Source organism: Daphnia magna, linkage group LG5, assembly GCF_020631705.1.
Source record: "Daphnia magna isolate NIES linkage group LG5, ASM2063170v1.1, whole genome shotgun sequence".
Taxonomy (NCBI): domain Eukaryota; kingdom Metazoa; phylum Arthropoda; class Branchiopoda; order Diplostraca; family Daphniidae; genus Daphnia; species Daphnia magna.
Genome location: NC_059186.1, coordinates 7204371 through 7221358, shown reverse-complemented (window position 1 = coordinate 7221358; position 16988 = coordinate 7204371). Strand labels below are relative to the sequence as shown.

The 16988-nt window shown below is 41.1% G+C and overlaps 5 protein-coding genes across 9 annotated transcripts; 4 read left to right on the top strand and 1 right to left on the bottom strand.

The window, feature by feature from the left end:
• Window positions 1-3: 3 nt before the first annotated feature.
• On the top strand, window positions 4-1899 carry LOC123472649. Its single transcript, XM_045174527.1, is given in 4 exon segments — window positions 4-47; window positions 352-445; window positions 778-819; window positions 821-1899. Coding segments are annotated over 4 exon segments (1206 nt in total). The 3' UTR covers window positions 1847-1899.
• On the top strand, window positions 1847-3523 carry LOC123472204 (histone-lysine N-methyltransferase NSD3-like). The gene has a single exon (XM_045173445.1). The coding sequence runs from the start codon at window positions 1952-1954 to the stop codon at window positions 2759-2761; it is 810 nt and encodes a 269-aa protein (XP_045029380.1). The 5' UTR covers window positions 1847-1951; the 3' UTR covers window positions 2762-3523.
• A 132-nt stretch (window positions 3524-3655) lies between these two features.
• On the bottom strand, window positions 3656-4430 carry LOC123472648. The gene is made up of 2 exons (XM_045174526.1): window positions 4115-4430; window positions 3656-4056 (listed from the first exon to the last, which is right to left on the bottom strand). Exons 1-2 carry the CDS (start codon window positions 4428-4430, stop codon window positions 3656-3658), a joined length of 717 nt encoding a protein of 238 aa, XP_045030461.1.
• A 1719-nt stretch (window positions 4431-6149) lies between these two features.
• LOC116922266 (ras-like protein family member 12) lies at window positions 6150-13284 on the top strand. Of its 5 annotated transcripts, none has more exons than XM_045173441.1 (11): window positions 6151-6356; window positions 6431-6646; window positions 8005-10234; window positions 10624-10680; window positions 10881-11002; window positions 11085-11105; window positions 11191-11262; window positions 11351-11400; window positions 11932-12050; window positions 12120-12215; window positions 12857-13284. In XM_045173441.1, the coding sequence occupies exons 3-11, from the start codon at window positions 10111-10113 to the stop codon at window positions 13030-13032; spliced, it is 837 nt and encodes a 278-aa protein (XP_045029376.1). In that variant the 5' UTR covers window positions 6151-6356; window positions 6431-6646; window positions 8005-10110; the 3' UTR covers window positions 13033-13284. The 5 variants fall into 5 exon arrangements, with proteins under 5 accessions (XP_045029379.1, XP_045029376.1, XP_045029378.1 ...); XM_045173443.1 differs by having other exon boundaries at window positions 6151-6646; window positions 8005-9978; window positions 10047-10234; XM_032928646.2 differs by having other exon boundaries at window positions 6151-6646.
• Window positions 13285-14380: 1096 nt separating this feature from the next.
• Window positions 14381-16842, top strand: LOC116922268 (28S ribosomal protein S11, mitochondrial). The gene is made up of 5 exons (XM_032928649.2): window positions 14381-14809; window positions 15178-15308; window positions 15377-15477; window positions 15545-15610; window positions 16326-16842. Exons 1-5 carry the CDS (start codon window positions 14487-14489, stop codon window positions 16434-16436), a joined length of 732 nt encoding a protein of 243 aa, XP_032784540.2. The 5' UTR covers window positions 14381-14486; the 3' UTR covers window positions 16437-16842.
• Window positions 16843-16988: the final 146 nt, after the last annotated feature.

Sequence of the window (16988 nt, the reverse complement as noted above, 5' to 3'; positions counted from 1 at the left end):
GAGATGGCGCGCAAGCAGCCAGAGGAGCAGACGGACTCGCGTCGCCCGTGATGGGGGCAGTTGGATCTGGAAGGGGACGAGGACACATCTTTTTGGCTGCAATAAACGGCTTGTCTTGTCTCTAAATATAATTGCATTTAACGAGCATTCGCTCGTTACATCTGGGGGCTCATCCGGGATTTTCTTTTTTGAACTCGGGCCAATCTAAATTAATATTTTTTGTGCCTAATTTTGTGTTTGGTCTCTATTTTGTGATTGATAGTGTGTAAAGTGTGTGAAATTGTCCCTACGTGTTTATTCAAATTATTCAATTCCTAACTAATTGTTGCTTTTCTTGTGCCTTCCATGCAGGGAGGAAACTTTTCATTTGTCGCTTACTATAAAATTGACAGTGCCTACCCTGTCAATTTTGGATTTTGGATGCTACAGTGATTACCCTGTAGAAGTAAGTTGCGATTTAACCCCCTTCAAATTTTGCCAAAGCAGGAAGTGAGTGGTATCAATTCCCTCCCGTTGCGTGTTCCTCCACGTTCACCGTTCCATCGGTCTCATCGTTCACCTAGGAACGTGGGTTCATAGGCAGACATCTTGGTTTATCATCCTGCTCCTTCAAACCTCTCTCTACCGTATGCAACATATATCTTGTATAACGGTCGGAATCGTAACACACTTCGCCGTCATGGAATTCTTCCAAATTAGAACATGGGGTTGGGAAATATTTGCATGGGGTCTCTTAAGCACCACCGGAGCATTTGCTTACTTCTACTGGTGCAATAGAAAATCTCGTTCCCCCCCTCCGCTACCTCCACGGCAAGTTCGTTTCCCCGAAGCAAACCACGAAAGAAAAGGGGCAACAAAAACTCTGTTTAGAAGGAAAGGGGGGCGCCAATTATCGTCAAGCCTGCGTCTAAACCTAAGCGAGCAGTTCCGCCGATGCGAAACGCCGATTTCGCCCATACTTCAAACACCCACTCAACGGCCGACAAGAGAAGAAACAGAGAACCCATTCGCAGCTCCAAGCCCTGTCGTCCATCGCGTATTCGTAGACGAAACTCTCTCGCCGGAAGTGCTAAATATGATTAAGCCGTTCAAAGGTTCATCAGCGGATGACGCAAGGGATTGGGTGCTCACCATCGAAGACGTAGGAAGAGCTCAAGGTTGGCGTGCTCAAACACACAGGAGGGCGACGGTCTCAAAATTAGTTGGGGGGGCGTACGACTGGCATGTGGTGGATGGATGCAGCCTACCGTTGTGGGAAGGCTGGCGGGCAGCATTTTTAAAAATGTTCGTTAAAGAACTGACCCTGGAACAATGGACCCATATGGTAGAGAGTAGGACGCGCCTCCCCTTTGAGACAGGGCTGGAATATTCGCTGGCAAAAAGGCGAATTTGCATGAAATGCCCCGTACCCCTAACGCCATTGCAAGTTATTCAGAGGATGGTTTTCGGTCTCAACAGCCCGGCTTATAAAGCGGCCGTGCTGTCCAACAACCCGACGTCGGTCGAATATTACTTCGACCTCATCCGCCGCTTAGATGAAGCATCCCTGGGAGAAATCGAAGACCAGAGCGCGTCAGAAAGGGGTTTGGCCGAAACTTTACTCCCAACAGAGGCGGGAAGCGCTAGTAACCGTAACACCTTTGAAAATAACATGGTAAGGGAGATCACGCTTAGACTACCAAGAGACATGTCACAACCCCCTCCTACAGCACACAAGAAATCGCAAGCTTGCTCTACGTGTGGACTAACTGGTCACGTGACCTGGCACTGTCCCGAAACGAGGGAAAATTTGGGAGCTATCCCAAAAACAAGCGTGAAAACGGGAAACTTCAGGGCCGACTCATAGAGGCAGAGTCGGCAAAAATGTATAGCCTCGCCCTTCGAGGTGGAAGACCTTCCATCCCGCCGTACGGCCACCAGGTGGCGAGTGTTCAATGCCCATGTAGCCCAGATGAACCGCTACGTCACCAAACAAGGCACAGACACGGAATCATCCAGCCAAGCAAGCCCGGAGGAGACGGATTCATCGTCCTCCCACTCATCGGCCCGGTCGTTAGACGAGCATTTTTCGTCAGCCAGCGACTCACCATCTAACGAGGAATCGTCGTCTTCCCATTCGCCCTCGGTTTCAAGCGACTCGGCATCTAACGAAGAATCGTCGTCTTCCCGTTCACCCTCTGTTTCAAGCGTTTCCGGACCGTCTCCACAGCGTTTGTCTCCGTCATCTGATTCGTCCTCGTCGTCTTCATCGTTTCCCTCACGGAACAACGCGAGCCCGGAACCAAGAAGCTCGTTGGATGGCCTCCAGTCGCCGTCGGCTTCCGGTAGGAGCGTCTCTGAAGCTGTCCCGCTTTCCCCAACGATTCCACTCGGTCTCGGAGATTTATTTTGGGCGTACATCCCAGGCTACCCACTATGGCCAGCACTCATCACCCAAGACCCTGTCTCCTCCGTACACACCAAAACGAAGTCCGTCGGAAGAACCAAAATTCGGTTTTTCCATGTTGAGTTCTACGCGGACAACGGAGCACGGAGTTGGCTGTCGGCCAAAATGTTGTTCCATTTCAGCGGGGGTGTAGAAGAACTACTGGCAGGAAACGGCGAATTCTGCAAGCACGTCCAAACTAAGAGCAAGGTCTTTAAATCTCTCCATCAAGCAAACCGCACCCAAAGAAAAGACTGGCAGCTCGCTGTAGCAGAAGCCAGGAACGCCCTTCGCCTAGCGGCCCAGCAACGAATAATTTCGCTCAGGTCCTCTTAAGTCACTTTGCCCCATCACCTACACCACCGCATCCCCACTGACTTTCCCTTCTACACCAATCAACGCCACTCTGGTGTAACTGAAATAAGCGGGGCCCTGCCTATATGTTGTGTTCCCTAAATGTTATATTCTTTGTTGTACGTGCCTCTCTATCTTTTATGTTCAACGTAATACTTATGGATAACGTTTTGTGCGTGATATGCTGTCTCTACTCCTCCCCCAGTTTCCCCAACGAAGTTTGCAAAGTAATTATCAGTTCTACCTTTTGTGTACGACAAAATGATTTGGGAAAGTAAGGTTAGGGCGTAAAATCTTTAGTCATTATTAGCTAAACCCGGCGCTCTCCTTATATTTCTGGTTGATGTCTGGATTCCCACCTTGGATTGGGTCTGTACCCATTGTTTCGTATTTTGTCTGAATTTATGTCTTGTGTTTATGGCCCTTAATCAAATTGCTAGTCGAAGTTGGCTGCATGCACCTAAACGGTGCTCTTCTTCCGGTCTGGCCGCGGGACGCTGGCCCATCCGGGGGAGGGTGGGCATGTTACGGGCGACTCCGAGATGGCGCGCAAGCAGCCAGAGGAGCAGACGGACTCGCGTCGCCCGTGATGGGGGCAGTTGGATCTGGAAGGGGACGAGGACACATCTTTTTTGGCTGCAATAAACGGCTTGTCTTGTCTCTAAATATAATTGCATTTAACGAGCATTCGCTCGTTACAGTAATAGGTGCATCCTTATCGATCTTTGATACGAACCAAGCATTGGTGCGTTGAACAACCCCCAGTTGTAACATTTCTCTCATTGCTTTCAATTCCTGGAAAAAAATAATATTCAATTATCCATATGTTGCATCAATTAGCTAGTTAATTTTTACCCTTGAGTCGCCATCGGCACTCTAAGTTAGCACAATAATTTCCTCTGTCTTCAAGAGGGACACAATTGTTTGGAGCCTGTGTTTAACGTCTGTCGTCTTAAAGGTATTATCACTACCAAATGAGCAAATCCGTATCGGGGGAATGCCGTCTCCCATCGGCTGGGCCATAACAACGATTAACACAGTCGCCCTTTTGTATGTTGAAAACATACGAACTGCATCAAGGGCACTGTTTATCACGGAATCTTTCCAGTTAGGGAGACCATTAGGCTGCAACGGGAGGCTAAATCCATAAATCGAGTTAGTCGTACTGTTGTACTGTCTTTTCCCCACAGCAGCTGTAGCATCCTCACTCAAGGAAACCATCATTGGCAAGTTATGTAAAGTCAAGTATTCTTTTAGTCCTTCTACGTTTACAACACCTATTAGAAACAAATATTGTTAACAATGCTCCTAAAAACTCAAGCAATTGCGTATCACCTTCTGGAATAAAGGTTTGATGTTTGGCAAGTCTCTCACCCATCGTCCGAGGAGAAGGGAACACTCCTTTAAAATTGGCATGGAAAATTTCATAAAGCCGTCTTCCTCCGAGAATGTAGGTGTTGAGGCAGAAGTTATTTAAAGCCTGGTCCATGTATCTGTATCCATTCGATTTTTTCTTACTCTGCGACACGGACTGCTGCAACATTTTTTTCAAAAGTGGTTCGGCTTCTTCATATGGGGATGAATTATTAAGGATCGCTTGCAAGCTCCGGTTTTTGTCACATAAAGCACGAAGATGTTCGGATAAGAGCATATACAGTACCCGCAAAAAGTGTCCGAACGCGGGCCTTGTTTTGGACTTTTTTACATTGAGTCTTACGGCGGCGGGTACCTAGCGCGGACCGGGAAATCGGGCTCAAATATGTCAGCAAAGCAATTAAATTTTACAGTTTTGCTGACAAAATAACAAGCTATAGGGTACTAATTTTTTAATTTTTTTTCTAATAGGATTTGTTGACCAGCATGCTGGTCAACAAATAAACGAACACTGCCCCTAATTTCTATAGCGTCTTATGGCACCATGCCCTATTTATAGATATTTATTTCGTATGTAAGGAATCATTATGTACATAATACAATTATTCCGTTACATAAAGAACTCTTTCGTTAATATTCTATGTTAATGGCTATAGTGTAATATCAATATTTAATTAAGGAGAATTTTTTTAAACAGGGAAGGTCATATCTTGTTACCCGATCTTGTTACCCGAAACAGAACATTTCCTGAATTGGAAAAGTATTACTAGGGTAAATAAATCAAAACCCCCCTTTTTTCCTATCTCCCCCTGCAATCGAAACCCCCCTGGATTTTTTAAAATTTTGAAACGCAGCATCCGATACTGGTCTATGGAGAATTTCTAATAAGACTCGCCATATCTTGGTAATTATAGCGTAAAACAGTCTACTAATATTATCATGGTGTTTCGGCGTTTTCATATTTTATTCATTTAGACACTACATAAGAAAACAAAGGAACAAATAAGTCCAGGCCTGCTCGGTTCAGGCAGTAAACGTCTCATGGAGAGTTTTTTGGGCCAGCCTAGTACCTCTGAAAAACCAACTGTAGTGATAACTGAAGACAAGTCATCCGAGAATACATCAGAAGGAAGTGATGTTGAAGAAATAAACCCAGGAGATAACGTGGAAATCAGGACGCCACCAAAGAAATCCTCAACTCGAGCAGAAAAAAACTCTATTTCAGACTCTCCTAGTGATAGTACGGCAGGTACGCGTTAATTAAACATAACTTAAGCAGTTTGTACTTTATTATTTTTAGTTTATTCTTTCTTTCTTTACCTGTTTAGACAATATTGAAACGCCGAGTCCACCCAAAAAGAAGAGGTCAACAATAAAGGCCTCTCAAAGAAGTTCTGATAAGGATTTTTAAGTGATGGTGGGGCTCGTCCGTCTGGCTCCACCAGCAGCAAATGGGATTCTCGGATTATACGACGGAAAATCAAACTTGAAAATGCTGCCTCAGATGAGAACCAAACTGATATCACAATGTATTTCGAAGCAATTGATCAACTAGGCTCATCTGAGGCAGCATTTTCCAGTTTGATTTTCCGTCGTATAATCCGAGAATCCCATTTGCTGCTGGTGGAGCATCCAATGTTCATCATCCCTAGTTTATCCATGAAAATTAATTCAAGTAAAAGGCTAGGGATGCTGTTTAGTATTTTTTGCGTTTCTAGTGTCAAGAAAATATGTAAACATAGGTGATTCAAATGTGGATATGGGGATAATGGATAAACTAGGGATGATTAATTATTTATAAAGACTGGAAAAGACGCAGAATGTCTTAAAGTGTAGTATTCTAGAACATTTCCTGAATTGGAAAAGTATTACTAGGGTAAATAAATCAAAAACCCCCTTTTTTCCTATCTCCCCCTGCAATCGAAACCCCCCTGGATTTTTTTAAATTTTGCAACGCAGCATCCGAAACTGGTCTATTGTCCACTTTCTTTGTTCGCCGATATGCCAATATCTGACTTGCATTGACCACAGGTGACAACACACTTTTTTTCGTTGAAAGACCAATTAGATGAAACAAAGTTGACTTCTTTGTGCTTTTCAACCCAAGCACTAATGAGTGACAAGACTGACTTCCTCTTCTTCGGCAAATTTTTCAGCTGTGATGGCTCAGTCTCAGTCTGTGATGATGTTGCATCAGTATTGAGTATTGTTTTTGCATTCTTTATCTGATTCAAAGCAGTATTTCTACGGGGAGACATTTTTGGTTTTGATTCAAAGATAGTGGCTTGAGGAAGTTTCCTTATTGGCAGTGTTTCTCCATCGGAAATTTTTATACAAACAACAACTGCAGCCTGGATAGAATCAATGTTCCCAAGTGTGAAAGTGAATTTGTCTGGGTTGTTCCAAAACAAAGGCCCAAACTTGGAAACCTTTTCATCCTTAATACACGAGTCGTCTACTTGGCTTTTATCCGAAAAGAGTTCTCGAATGAAGGTTTCAATCGACTTTATTTCGTCAATTGTAATTTTACATATGGCTCGAATAGAGTTGTAGCCACATATTTTCAAAATATGGACCAAATGTGGGGACAGTTCGGCTCCAAAAGATTCTAGGATCGAAAACACATCTTTTATTGCAGAATTTGACATTTTTCATTGCTTCGTATTTAAATCTAGCTAAGAGCTTCATGAAATTCTCCTTTCTCTATGGAGCAGATGACAGAAAGTATGCGCCGCCTAGCGGAGGAGGGAAAACGGAGAGACTAACGTTATCCACATTTTCCTCGTTTTTTAGCATTTCTTATCTACTTTCGTTAATGAACTCGAATAATGGAAGATTTGGAATTTTTTATAAGAAATTAAATTTATAAGCGAGCAAGATTTCGTAAGATTCTGCAGATTCTATGCTCATTTTTCGTGATTCTTAATGATTCTGGAAGATTCTAGACGATTCTGGTGATTCTGCGAGAGTCTGACGATTCTGAAATTATCAACAAGATTATGTTGGATTCTGACAAGATTCTGGCCAGGGTGTACGAGATTCTGTGGAGTTGCCAACCCCTCGCAGCAATCATGCATATAGTATCATGTTTGTAATTTACCTGATCTAATTATTAGTCTTGAATTTTATACATTGATTCTACCCCCGCTCGTTCTGCTGACACTCAAGTAACTAACACAACACCTTCTGTTCGTATATTAGAAACAAGTAATGTTACTATCCATTTAGTAAAGCCTTGAGTGTCATTTTTGTCACATAGTTGAGTGTGTACATTTTACAACATAATAATTTTTTGCTTCAAAAAAATTACTTTTGGCAATCAAAATAGAAAAAATATCCTTCAAAAGGCCTCAAGGCGTAAATGAAGATCGTGTTCACGCCATCGGTTTCAGGCCGTCACCTTTTCTCACTTTGTGGGCGTGAATAATGCAATTGAGCATGCACTTCCCTTGAGTGCAATTCGAGCTCATTTACAATCCGAGCTCAAATTTTCTTCCTGGTTACTCCTTTGGTTGTTTGGCGGATTGAAATATTTTTGAACATGAGCACGTTATGCTTTTGCCGTCAGAAAGTGCTATCGAGTAGCAGAATCCTCTTCTTTGCGTTCGAATTCTTTGTGCGTTCACACTTGATTTCCTCTACGTTCGTATTGCTAATTCGCGCACGCTTTCAAAGTTGTAAAAACATTCGACTGACCCGTATATGATCAGACAAAAAGCGTAAATTAATCGTGAAAGATAATAGGTTTTTTATAATAGAAATGAAAAACGTTCTGAATCGACATGCTTAGCGACCTATTTCAGTATCTTGTTCCTATGCTGACCTGATTATTTGTCTTTGAATGTTTTCAGAGATTCTACACCTGTGCGTTCTGCCGACTCATGGTAGGACGTGACTACAACACCCCTGAGGAAACTCAAGCCCAACCAATCGAACGGAATACTTCCTTGAATTGGACTTGTTTGCCAAATCATTTAACCTCAACTTACAACGAAATTGACACACACATATCCGTGTGTCCTGGAACAATCTTCGATGCACTTTGATGCAAAAGCGGATGCTGATTCGACGCCGATGCCCTTCATAAAGTAATCACAGTGTGGCACTGACGAAGAAGCAATCGCGACCGTTATTTGCTATCGCAGCAATCTATCTGGCCTACAAGAAAGTCTACCGTATGGTAGCTGCTCAGTGAAATCAAATTTATCTGTCTTAATCGCAGATTTTTTTCACCATTGAATAGGAGTTGAATCGAAATTGAACACCGAGTTCAGTGGCTCATTTGCAAAAATAATGCTTTCCCATTGCCTCCTTACGAGTGCTGCTACCAACTGTGCGTATCATGTATTTTTTTTTTAAATATCGATAGTCTACCCCGGATCGCCCAAAATCGACTTGTTGGCGGCGATCCGTGGGTAAGCCGGGTAAAAGCAAAACGGTGCCGAGCTCTACCAGCAAGCCAGCAGTTAGAATTAGATGCCTATATAGGGTTGCTATTTAACACATTTGACTTAACAGAGAATGCAAGAACAACTGAACGAGGGATTCTACTCTCCCCAAAAGATTTTCGACGTTTGATTAATCGTCTTCCCCTTGGAATTCCTAATTTGCTTTAAAGAATCATTCATGCTCGTGGATGAAATGAGAGCTCCGATAAGATCTTGTAATAACGCGAATTTACAAAGTGACTTTTCACTTTGCACTCAGCGGTAACGAGCCTCGTCATGAAAACTGCAACCTATAAAGTCAACTTTTTAAACATTACATTCACGCTTTGGAATGGTTTTCTAGGAGCCGCTGTCTTCGTCGGACTCCATTTCATGCAAGCCTTTTAGCTTGCATGAAAAGAACTAGAAAGCTGTTAGTTATGTCGATCATTACGACTGGCAATAATGTCTCAAGCTGGATTCCGGGTTAACGTTTATCTATTACTTCCGGCCGGCGGCAAAAATGTATCTGCTTAGAAACGGAAAAAGCCCATTTGCCAGGGTTGAAATAAAATAGTTTTTTGCTCGCAAAAGTCACCGAAACAAGTTTCAGCATTTTTCACGTCTTACTTGAAGTACCTCAGCAACAGCTGAACAGCGTAACTCACTGTATGAAGCTCGTCAGCGTTCCCAACTACCAAAGTTCTAGAAGAAAAACATTTTTCTTTTACTAAGCTACCGAAACGTTAAGGCTGTCGATAGCGTCACATATGGTCTCCCCTACATTAACAACACGTAATAAAGCTCCCTAAATGTTTTAAAATGATTATTTTCACGAGGAAGGAAATGGTACATGTGAAATGCAATTTTCTTCTACGTATTGCGACAATGAAATTGGAAATTGAACCAATTTTTGTGTTTGTTATTGCGTGGTTTACAAAGGAGCTTTCGAAATCGTTCATAGGTTTCCATCCCATGAATTGTGAACAGACGAATGAATTATTTAATATGTTGCCCGCGTTGGCATGGTTACATAGAACTAAATCTGTAACTGAACACGCCCCTTGGCAACGTCGTTGAAAGCTATAGGAAGATCGTCGTTTTAAATATAACCTATGGAATACTTTGCGCGCTTGCGCCGTAGACACAAGGAAGGGCAATGGTTTTCGGTTTCTCATACATAAAGTTAACGTTCGACTTGGGTGACATCTCTTCGTCGTTTTCCTCTGTGCTGGACAGTTATAAGTGGAAACAGCAAGGATACAGAACGCAAATAGACATCGCTCTCTGTGCATTGCCCTCCCATGGAGTGCCATTGCCATTGTTTGAAAAATTTGACTTGTTACAATATTATTGCCAGTGCCAGTAGCCAATAAATCAACAAGAAAAAAAAAAAAGGTATCCATCGCAGTTATTGATTTCTGGAAGGAGACCTTCATTTACAATTCATCCTCGCCCCCACTCAGCATCACTGTGATATTTTGACACCGTATATAAATACGTTAGCGGTGATACTTACGCATCGTAGTCATGAGCACCATCCAATCCTCAATCTCCAAGCGGAATCTGCTCATGATGCGTAATAGAAGCGGATCTCAAGGAACAAACGAAGTTAATTTGGCTTTAATAGGAGAGCTCGGCAGCGGCAAATCAGGTCCAATTACATTCTACCTAGTATAGTAATCAATACTGGCACACTATTTTCGCCATAATGCTACACATGCAGCTCGAATGCAAGGAGCACTAAGAGAACGGAAAGCTGAGCCAAGACGATATAAGCGCAATAACCACGTCCGTAATAACAAACCAAATTCGATGCATCTGATGCGCTGTGCGGCGGCTATTTTATTTATTTGTTTTTTCTTCTAAATATAGTGTAGAGTTCACGTGCATTAGCCGAGTCGTCTCACTTTTTCTGTGTCTATCTGTATGTTGTCTTTCCACGTTTAATGTTCGCTTTTAAGCGCGTCTATTCAAGCCCTCCTTCGCCATTCTGGCCGACCATTTGTCAACAATAATAATCGTTTTATGTTGTTCAAACAGCTCTGACCGTAAAGTATATCACCCGACGGTTCATCAATGAATATGACCCAGAACTAGGTAGGTACCAGTACCATCTTAATCCCCATACACCTTTGTGAAAACGTGTGCTTCAGTTGTGCTTTTCTATAGCATGGATGTTATTTTTGCTTTAGGTTTTTTTTTATTGCCATTAAGCCTAAAGATAATCTGTATTGTTGAAGACGAGATAAATTTTATGACCAGATTATTTTCGCAATCAAATATATTTTGACGGAAAGAGGACACTTATTCAAAGCCGGAGCATGTGGACAATCAGGAAATTCTGGTGCGCATTATGGACACATGCGACAAAGAAGGCAAAGATCCCGAGCGTTACTTAAAATGGGCTGACGGCTACCTGGTTAGTTTAGAATTTTTAGCTTGGGGTTTTCGTAGCCTATATTTAAACTTTCTCATGGATTTCTTGCTCTCTTTCAATACAGGTAATATACAGCATCACGCAGGTGTGTACCAACATTTAATTTGATACCATCGTGTGTGCATACAAAATAATTAACGGAAAGGTTGTTGACATTTTCAAAAACATAGCGGAGCAGTTTCGAAACAGCACAGAGATATCTGGACGGAATTAGTCAACATTTAAGACTCACCACCACTTACGTATGTGGCAATAGTTTACCGTTATTTTGTTTTATTTATTTTTCTCCCCTTGTGTCTTCAACAACAAAAAATCTCTTGCCACCCACAGGATGCTCCGTTGATCCTCATTGGGAACAAGGTGGACCTAGAGCGCTATAGGTGAGTTACGTAGGCTCTGTTTTCTATTGAAAAATGTGCACACGTTTCGGACGAAAAAGTCCAAGCTAAAGAAAGCGTGATTCGTCAGTGCAGTCACGAGACTATCATTAGTGAATTACTCCGCATTGCATAGTCTAAGTCTAATAGTTCTTGAAAGAGCAAATCTTGTACACCGTATTTTGCGAGAGTAGTCTACATTCATTAATGATAGTGTCAACATCCTTGGGGATGGAACCAGTTTGTCTTCCAAAAGCGAATAACTACCTAACGTCCAGAGTCACGATGGCCAAAAAGCTTATCGTAATGAAGCTTTTTGAATGTAGCCAGCTGTTGCACGTTTCTTGAACTTGAGCCAATAGCGTGCCAAAAGCAATTTCAATGACAACACACGTCTATTATGCTTCTGCGTAGGCTACAGTTACTCAGTCCTCTGTCCTCTGGCGAGAAAACGAATTTGAACCATTACAAATATCACAACAACAAAAAGAAAAAAGGAATTGGTTAAAATTATATTTTCTTCCTTCATGTCAGGACGGTCAGTAAAGCGGAGGGTTCCAGTCTTGCCCATTTTTATAACGCAGCCTTTTTCGAAACTTCAGCGGCCGAAGAATTTAACTCTGTTGAGCGTGTTTTCCACGAAGCCATTCGCGGTAGGCATTTCATTTTTGTACGGTGTATTCCGTTTTAATATAACTATATCATCTTATTTTGCCAAGTAGAAGTGATTCGCGAGCAGGAGCGCTACATGCCTATCCGCAGTTTATACATCGCCAATGACGAAAGCAAAAGCGGCAACAGTTTCCTCACCCATATTGGTAAGTGACGATTCCTATTGCAAATATTGCAGATCCGTGTGAATCTGCTTCGCGGTCTCAGTTTAGTTCTTTTTCTTGTAGTCGTTTTTTTTTCTCCCACATTCTCTGTTAAAAAACAAAAAAAACAATGATCGATCTATCTCGTTACCTCAGTCCCTGTCGCAAAAATAAATGATTGATATGGGTATACTGGCGACAATCCTTTGACATTGGGGTTAAATCACGTCGCACATTCAAGAGAGCAAAACCCGATAAAAAGAAATGGATTTGATACATTGCCAGAAAAAAAAATATGTGTTCCGTCTTTCTTTGGGAAAGATTGGCGAACCAATGATAAACGTACCTCTGCCCCTATCTCAACAAGACATTTCACGCTTCGACGGAATTTCTTGCAATCTTGGTTGGGAGGGCTTTGCGAGTGGGTGACCCTTGTTGGCAAACGCTTAAACCCCCCCCGTGTTCGACGATTGCACAAGAGGCATTGGTCCAGGAATCTGGCTGCTCTGTTCACTGCCGAGGTTCATTTATAGAATCTTGACATCTGAAAGACAGGATTTTTACGACACAACCTCTGCAACCGCTGACGATAAATATGACTAATTTATCTCCTTGTTTTTGTTTACACCGTCGTCGTGCGGCAGATCGTTCGCGTCGTTTGCGCTCACCGGGAGTGATACATCATAATAAGAATGGGCAGTCCAGCTCATCATCAAGCGCTGGCAAGGACGGTGGCAGCAATAGTCGACCTGAAGCGGCCGGCAACAATTCGCGATTTTCCTTCCTTAAAGGGAAAGGATTCAAAGGAATTTTCCAATAAAATAACGACACCGAAAACGAGCAAAATTACAAGAAATGATGTACTTCACGTTTATTTTTTTTTTTCAACCAAACCATTTGGTTGCAATATTTTCGTGTCGTCTACTTTGCCATCCTACATTGTCCTCTCACATACTTTTTAGCTGCCTCATTGTGATCTAATGTTGACAAATATATGGCCCCTACCAAATTGTCTTTACGCGATAAAGAACGAATTTACATTTGAAGATAATAAACCACTACCTTGGCTCAATGTAATTTCTTCGAGTTTCTCTAACAGATTTTCGAAAAGACCGTTTAATTTTTAAAGACGACAAAAAATTTGCTTTTATTACGGCTTTTATTGACCTTCGAAACACTCGCAATGATGTGTATATTCACAAGAATTACTTAGATGAACTCAATAGTATTTTTTCACTCACTGATTTCCATGCCAAATAGCACATTTCTGTCGGTTCATTTCAACTCTATTCTGAAAATGTGATCTAGTATTTATCACTGGTCTTAATTAAAATGAAAAAAAGGTTGGTAGCAAGAGCGTTTCTCTTTTGTGGTTATAATACAATTTATAGTAGCTATAGGTACAGCAAAAAATAAAAAATAAAACAAAAGAGAAAACGTTGCAAGTTTAAACACTTTAGCAAACGGTAAGCAGTTTTTGTTGCAAGAACGCCTGCCAACTTTCTCGAATATAATTCAATTGGCTCAAAATGGTAAGTGATAACTCATTAGTCTATAAGGGTGATGAAATTAAAAATATCTTAGCAACTCACCACGTAGCTATGGAACTTGTTGAAAAGAATGAAGGCTGTCAAGGCAAAGACGACAGATTTGACGCACAGATCTGATGTGACTAGAAACAGAAGATATAAAATTCTTTTTATTGTTATGGAGAATAGATTTTTTTTTTTTTTACAAAGAAAGAATGAGGATTTGGCTTGTGATGCATACAGTCCAAGACTTGTAGTCTCGGTTGGCTATTTCAGTCTTTTCTTCGAATATTGGCGGAATAAACGAATAAGAAAGATAACTGTTTGATGGAAGTGGTAAGAGACTTAAAAAAAAAAATAGAACTTGTAAAGCTGAAAAAAAGTTTCCGATTTCATTTTAAATGAAACTGTTTAAATCCAGTTCTGAAATAAAATGCCGATTTTGCAACTTTGCTTCATATTTTGAAGGTTTACGTGTGGGCTTTACGGCATTCCCTTACCCGAATCCCGAATTCCCTAATTTCCGATTCCGAGCGAGAACGACAGAAGCGGACAGATGGAAGAAAAACATGGCAACGTGGAAAACCTTGTTTTTATAAAAGAGGCAACAGTGGTTAGTTCCGACTTCTTCCTCGAAAAACTTTTTTTTCCCGTCGCGTCTGCTCCTTACTGCAATTGCCTGGAAGTCCACCATCTTTCTCTTCACCGTAGTTTTTTCACTCAGATCGGACGTTCTTTGCAGTGCATGGCGCTAAAAATTTTCGCTCGGCGAGCGTTTTGGACGCTTCCGAGCTCTGTTTTGCGTCAATCGAACGTACTCGGCACAAGGATCATCTCTAACAGAATCTCGGTACCTTGCCTTTCTTCGCACTCTGATAAATTGTGGTTGAAAAATCGGCTCGATCTCGACAATGGAAAAAGCACTGTCGGCCACGCCCGACGCCATTTTCAGACCTGTGTTAGTCGTTGCAAGAAAGATGATCTTTCTCGCGCACAAATGGTTGCTTCCATGCCGAAACTGGATGAAGGAACCCAGGGCGAAAATATGCAAGATGTGACCTATGACGAGTAAGTATAAGACGCTTTTTTTTCGCCATTTTACTTGTAACGAACCAGAATTAGGTTAACTGAAAAGGCTAACAGACTGAGCTTTAGATTTCCCTGTAAAATGTAGAGATTGTTAGATAATTGAACTGATAGTTGTCTCTTTACAACACTTTTAGGCATCAATTCATAAAGCTTCAAAATTATGTTTTGCCATTTTTGGGGTGAATTCAAGCAACTATTCTTAGTCGTAAATATCTCCTTGCAATGGCCAAATTAAATTAATTGCTTCTCTATCCAAAACTCATTGGCCTTATAGCTTTCTAATTTATCTGGATAAATCATACATTGATCAATTTTATTGAATAATTTAGATGATTTTTTCATCAAAGACAGAGGGACCTATTTCCTGATGAAGGAACTCCTAATCAACTATTTGATGGGATACGTTTTGCAGATCTTCCTATCTGTAACATTACAGCCACTCCCAACAACACAATCATCACGCTGACAAATGCTGCTGGTAAGAATCTTGAGTATAAAGTTGAAAAAGGATTTTTATTTACTTTGTTTTAATCATTATGGAAACAGGTGTTGTACAGACCATTCATAGTTGTGGCAGAGAAGGCTTTAAAAACACACGCGAGGGAACCAACATAGCTGCTCAAGCTACGGCCATCACACTTGCTACAGTATGATGTTGCATCCTATTATGGATTTAAATTGTGCTGTGCAGTAATGATTTCTGGAACTTTACAGAGGGGTGTTGGCCTTGGGATGAAAACTGTTCGTGTAACTGTCAGTGGCCTTGGCCCAGGAAGAATGGTAAGCTTGAATTTCTTTTTATCTTTTCAGTCTTTGCGATTTTGGACACGTTAATCAGTTTTAAGGTTAAAAGTTAAGTTGGTGGAATTATTCCAATGTTAAATTGTAAAAGATGGGACAGATAAGGGAAGGTAATTTTTATACTTTTTAATTTATTTAGCTGTGCCTTGGGTTGGTTGTTTTTCTGCACATGCTGGATAATGATACAATTGTGTATTTATTGGCACAGCTAGATGCCGCGACTTTTTTCGAATTTCCTTTACCAGACACAGTCATAAGGAAAATTGGTTTTAAGCTTTGTACTAGATACTACTTTTTAATCTATGCACTAGATTTAGTGCATATCAATATAGTAGTTATGTAGCTTTGACATAGCTTAGAAATATATCCTTACGTTAGATTTTAGTGATGTTCAACGAAAAGGCCATGAAATTACCATACAGTACTCATCTGGATAGATGAATTATCGCTTTGATATACTTATGTAAACATTTATTGTTACATAACAAACAAATGATGTTATTAAGAAGAGAAAATAAGTCTCATAGATATGCAATAGGAAAGTTAGCAAACTTGAAATGGTTTATTTGTGATTGAATAGTGTACGTTACATTTTTCTAACGTTATTCTCCGGATTTAAAATTATATTTTAGTTACATAGTCACCTATTGGATTTTTGAATTTTAAATACAATTAACAATAACATTCCTTGCAGGCCGCTATTAAAGGATTAACAATGGCTGGCATGAATGTAGTATCCATCACGGACCGGACACCAGTGCCTTGGTCTGCACATCCCCGTCCGAAGAAACGGAGAAAGCTGTAAGCTCTACATTTATCCACATTGCCACCGTCTTACTTAACTGTCCTGAGACAACCATGTGAAGAGTCGTATCATATCGATGATGACCGTTATCCTTTCTTCATTTATTTGAACGCGTCTTGTTTTGCCTGGCCAGTTAGCGCCACACAAAGCCATTCGCTAATTAAATGATGTATTTGCCTCGTATAAGTAATAGACCCCATTCAAGACGAATCGACAATGCTATAGCTTTCCAGATTACTCGGCTTGATTTCCAGTCTTGATTCCTTCACACACCTCAATAGTTCTCTTTAACATCTTTAAGTGTAAATGTTTCACTAGTAACTAGTCATTGTTGAATGTAATATGTGAGGGTAGAAGACTTGGTTGCAAAGTTCTGTTCACTTCTGAATACATGTTTCATTCATTACTTCTATTTCAAGAGCATATTATTTGCCTAGCTAATTCATTTCATTAGGTACTTCTTCATCCTCATTGCCGCGTAATGTGTTAAGTTTTATGTTAATTAAGTAGTTTTTTATGAAGATCGCCGAGTGCCACCCAACCTTAAGTGAT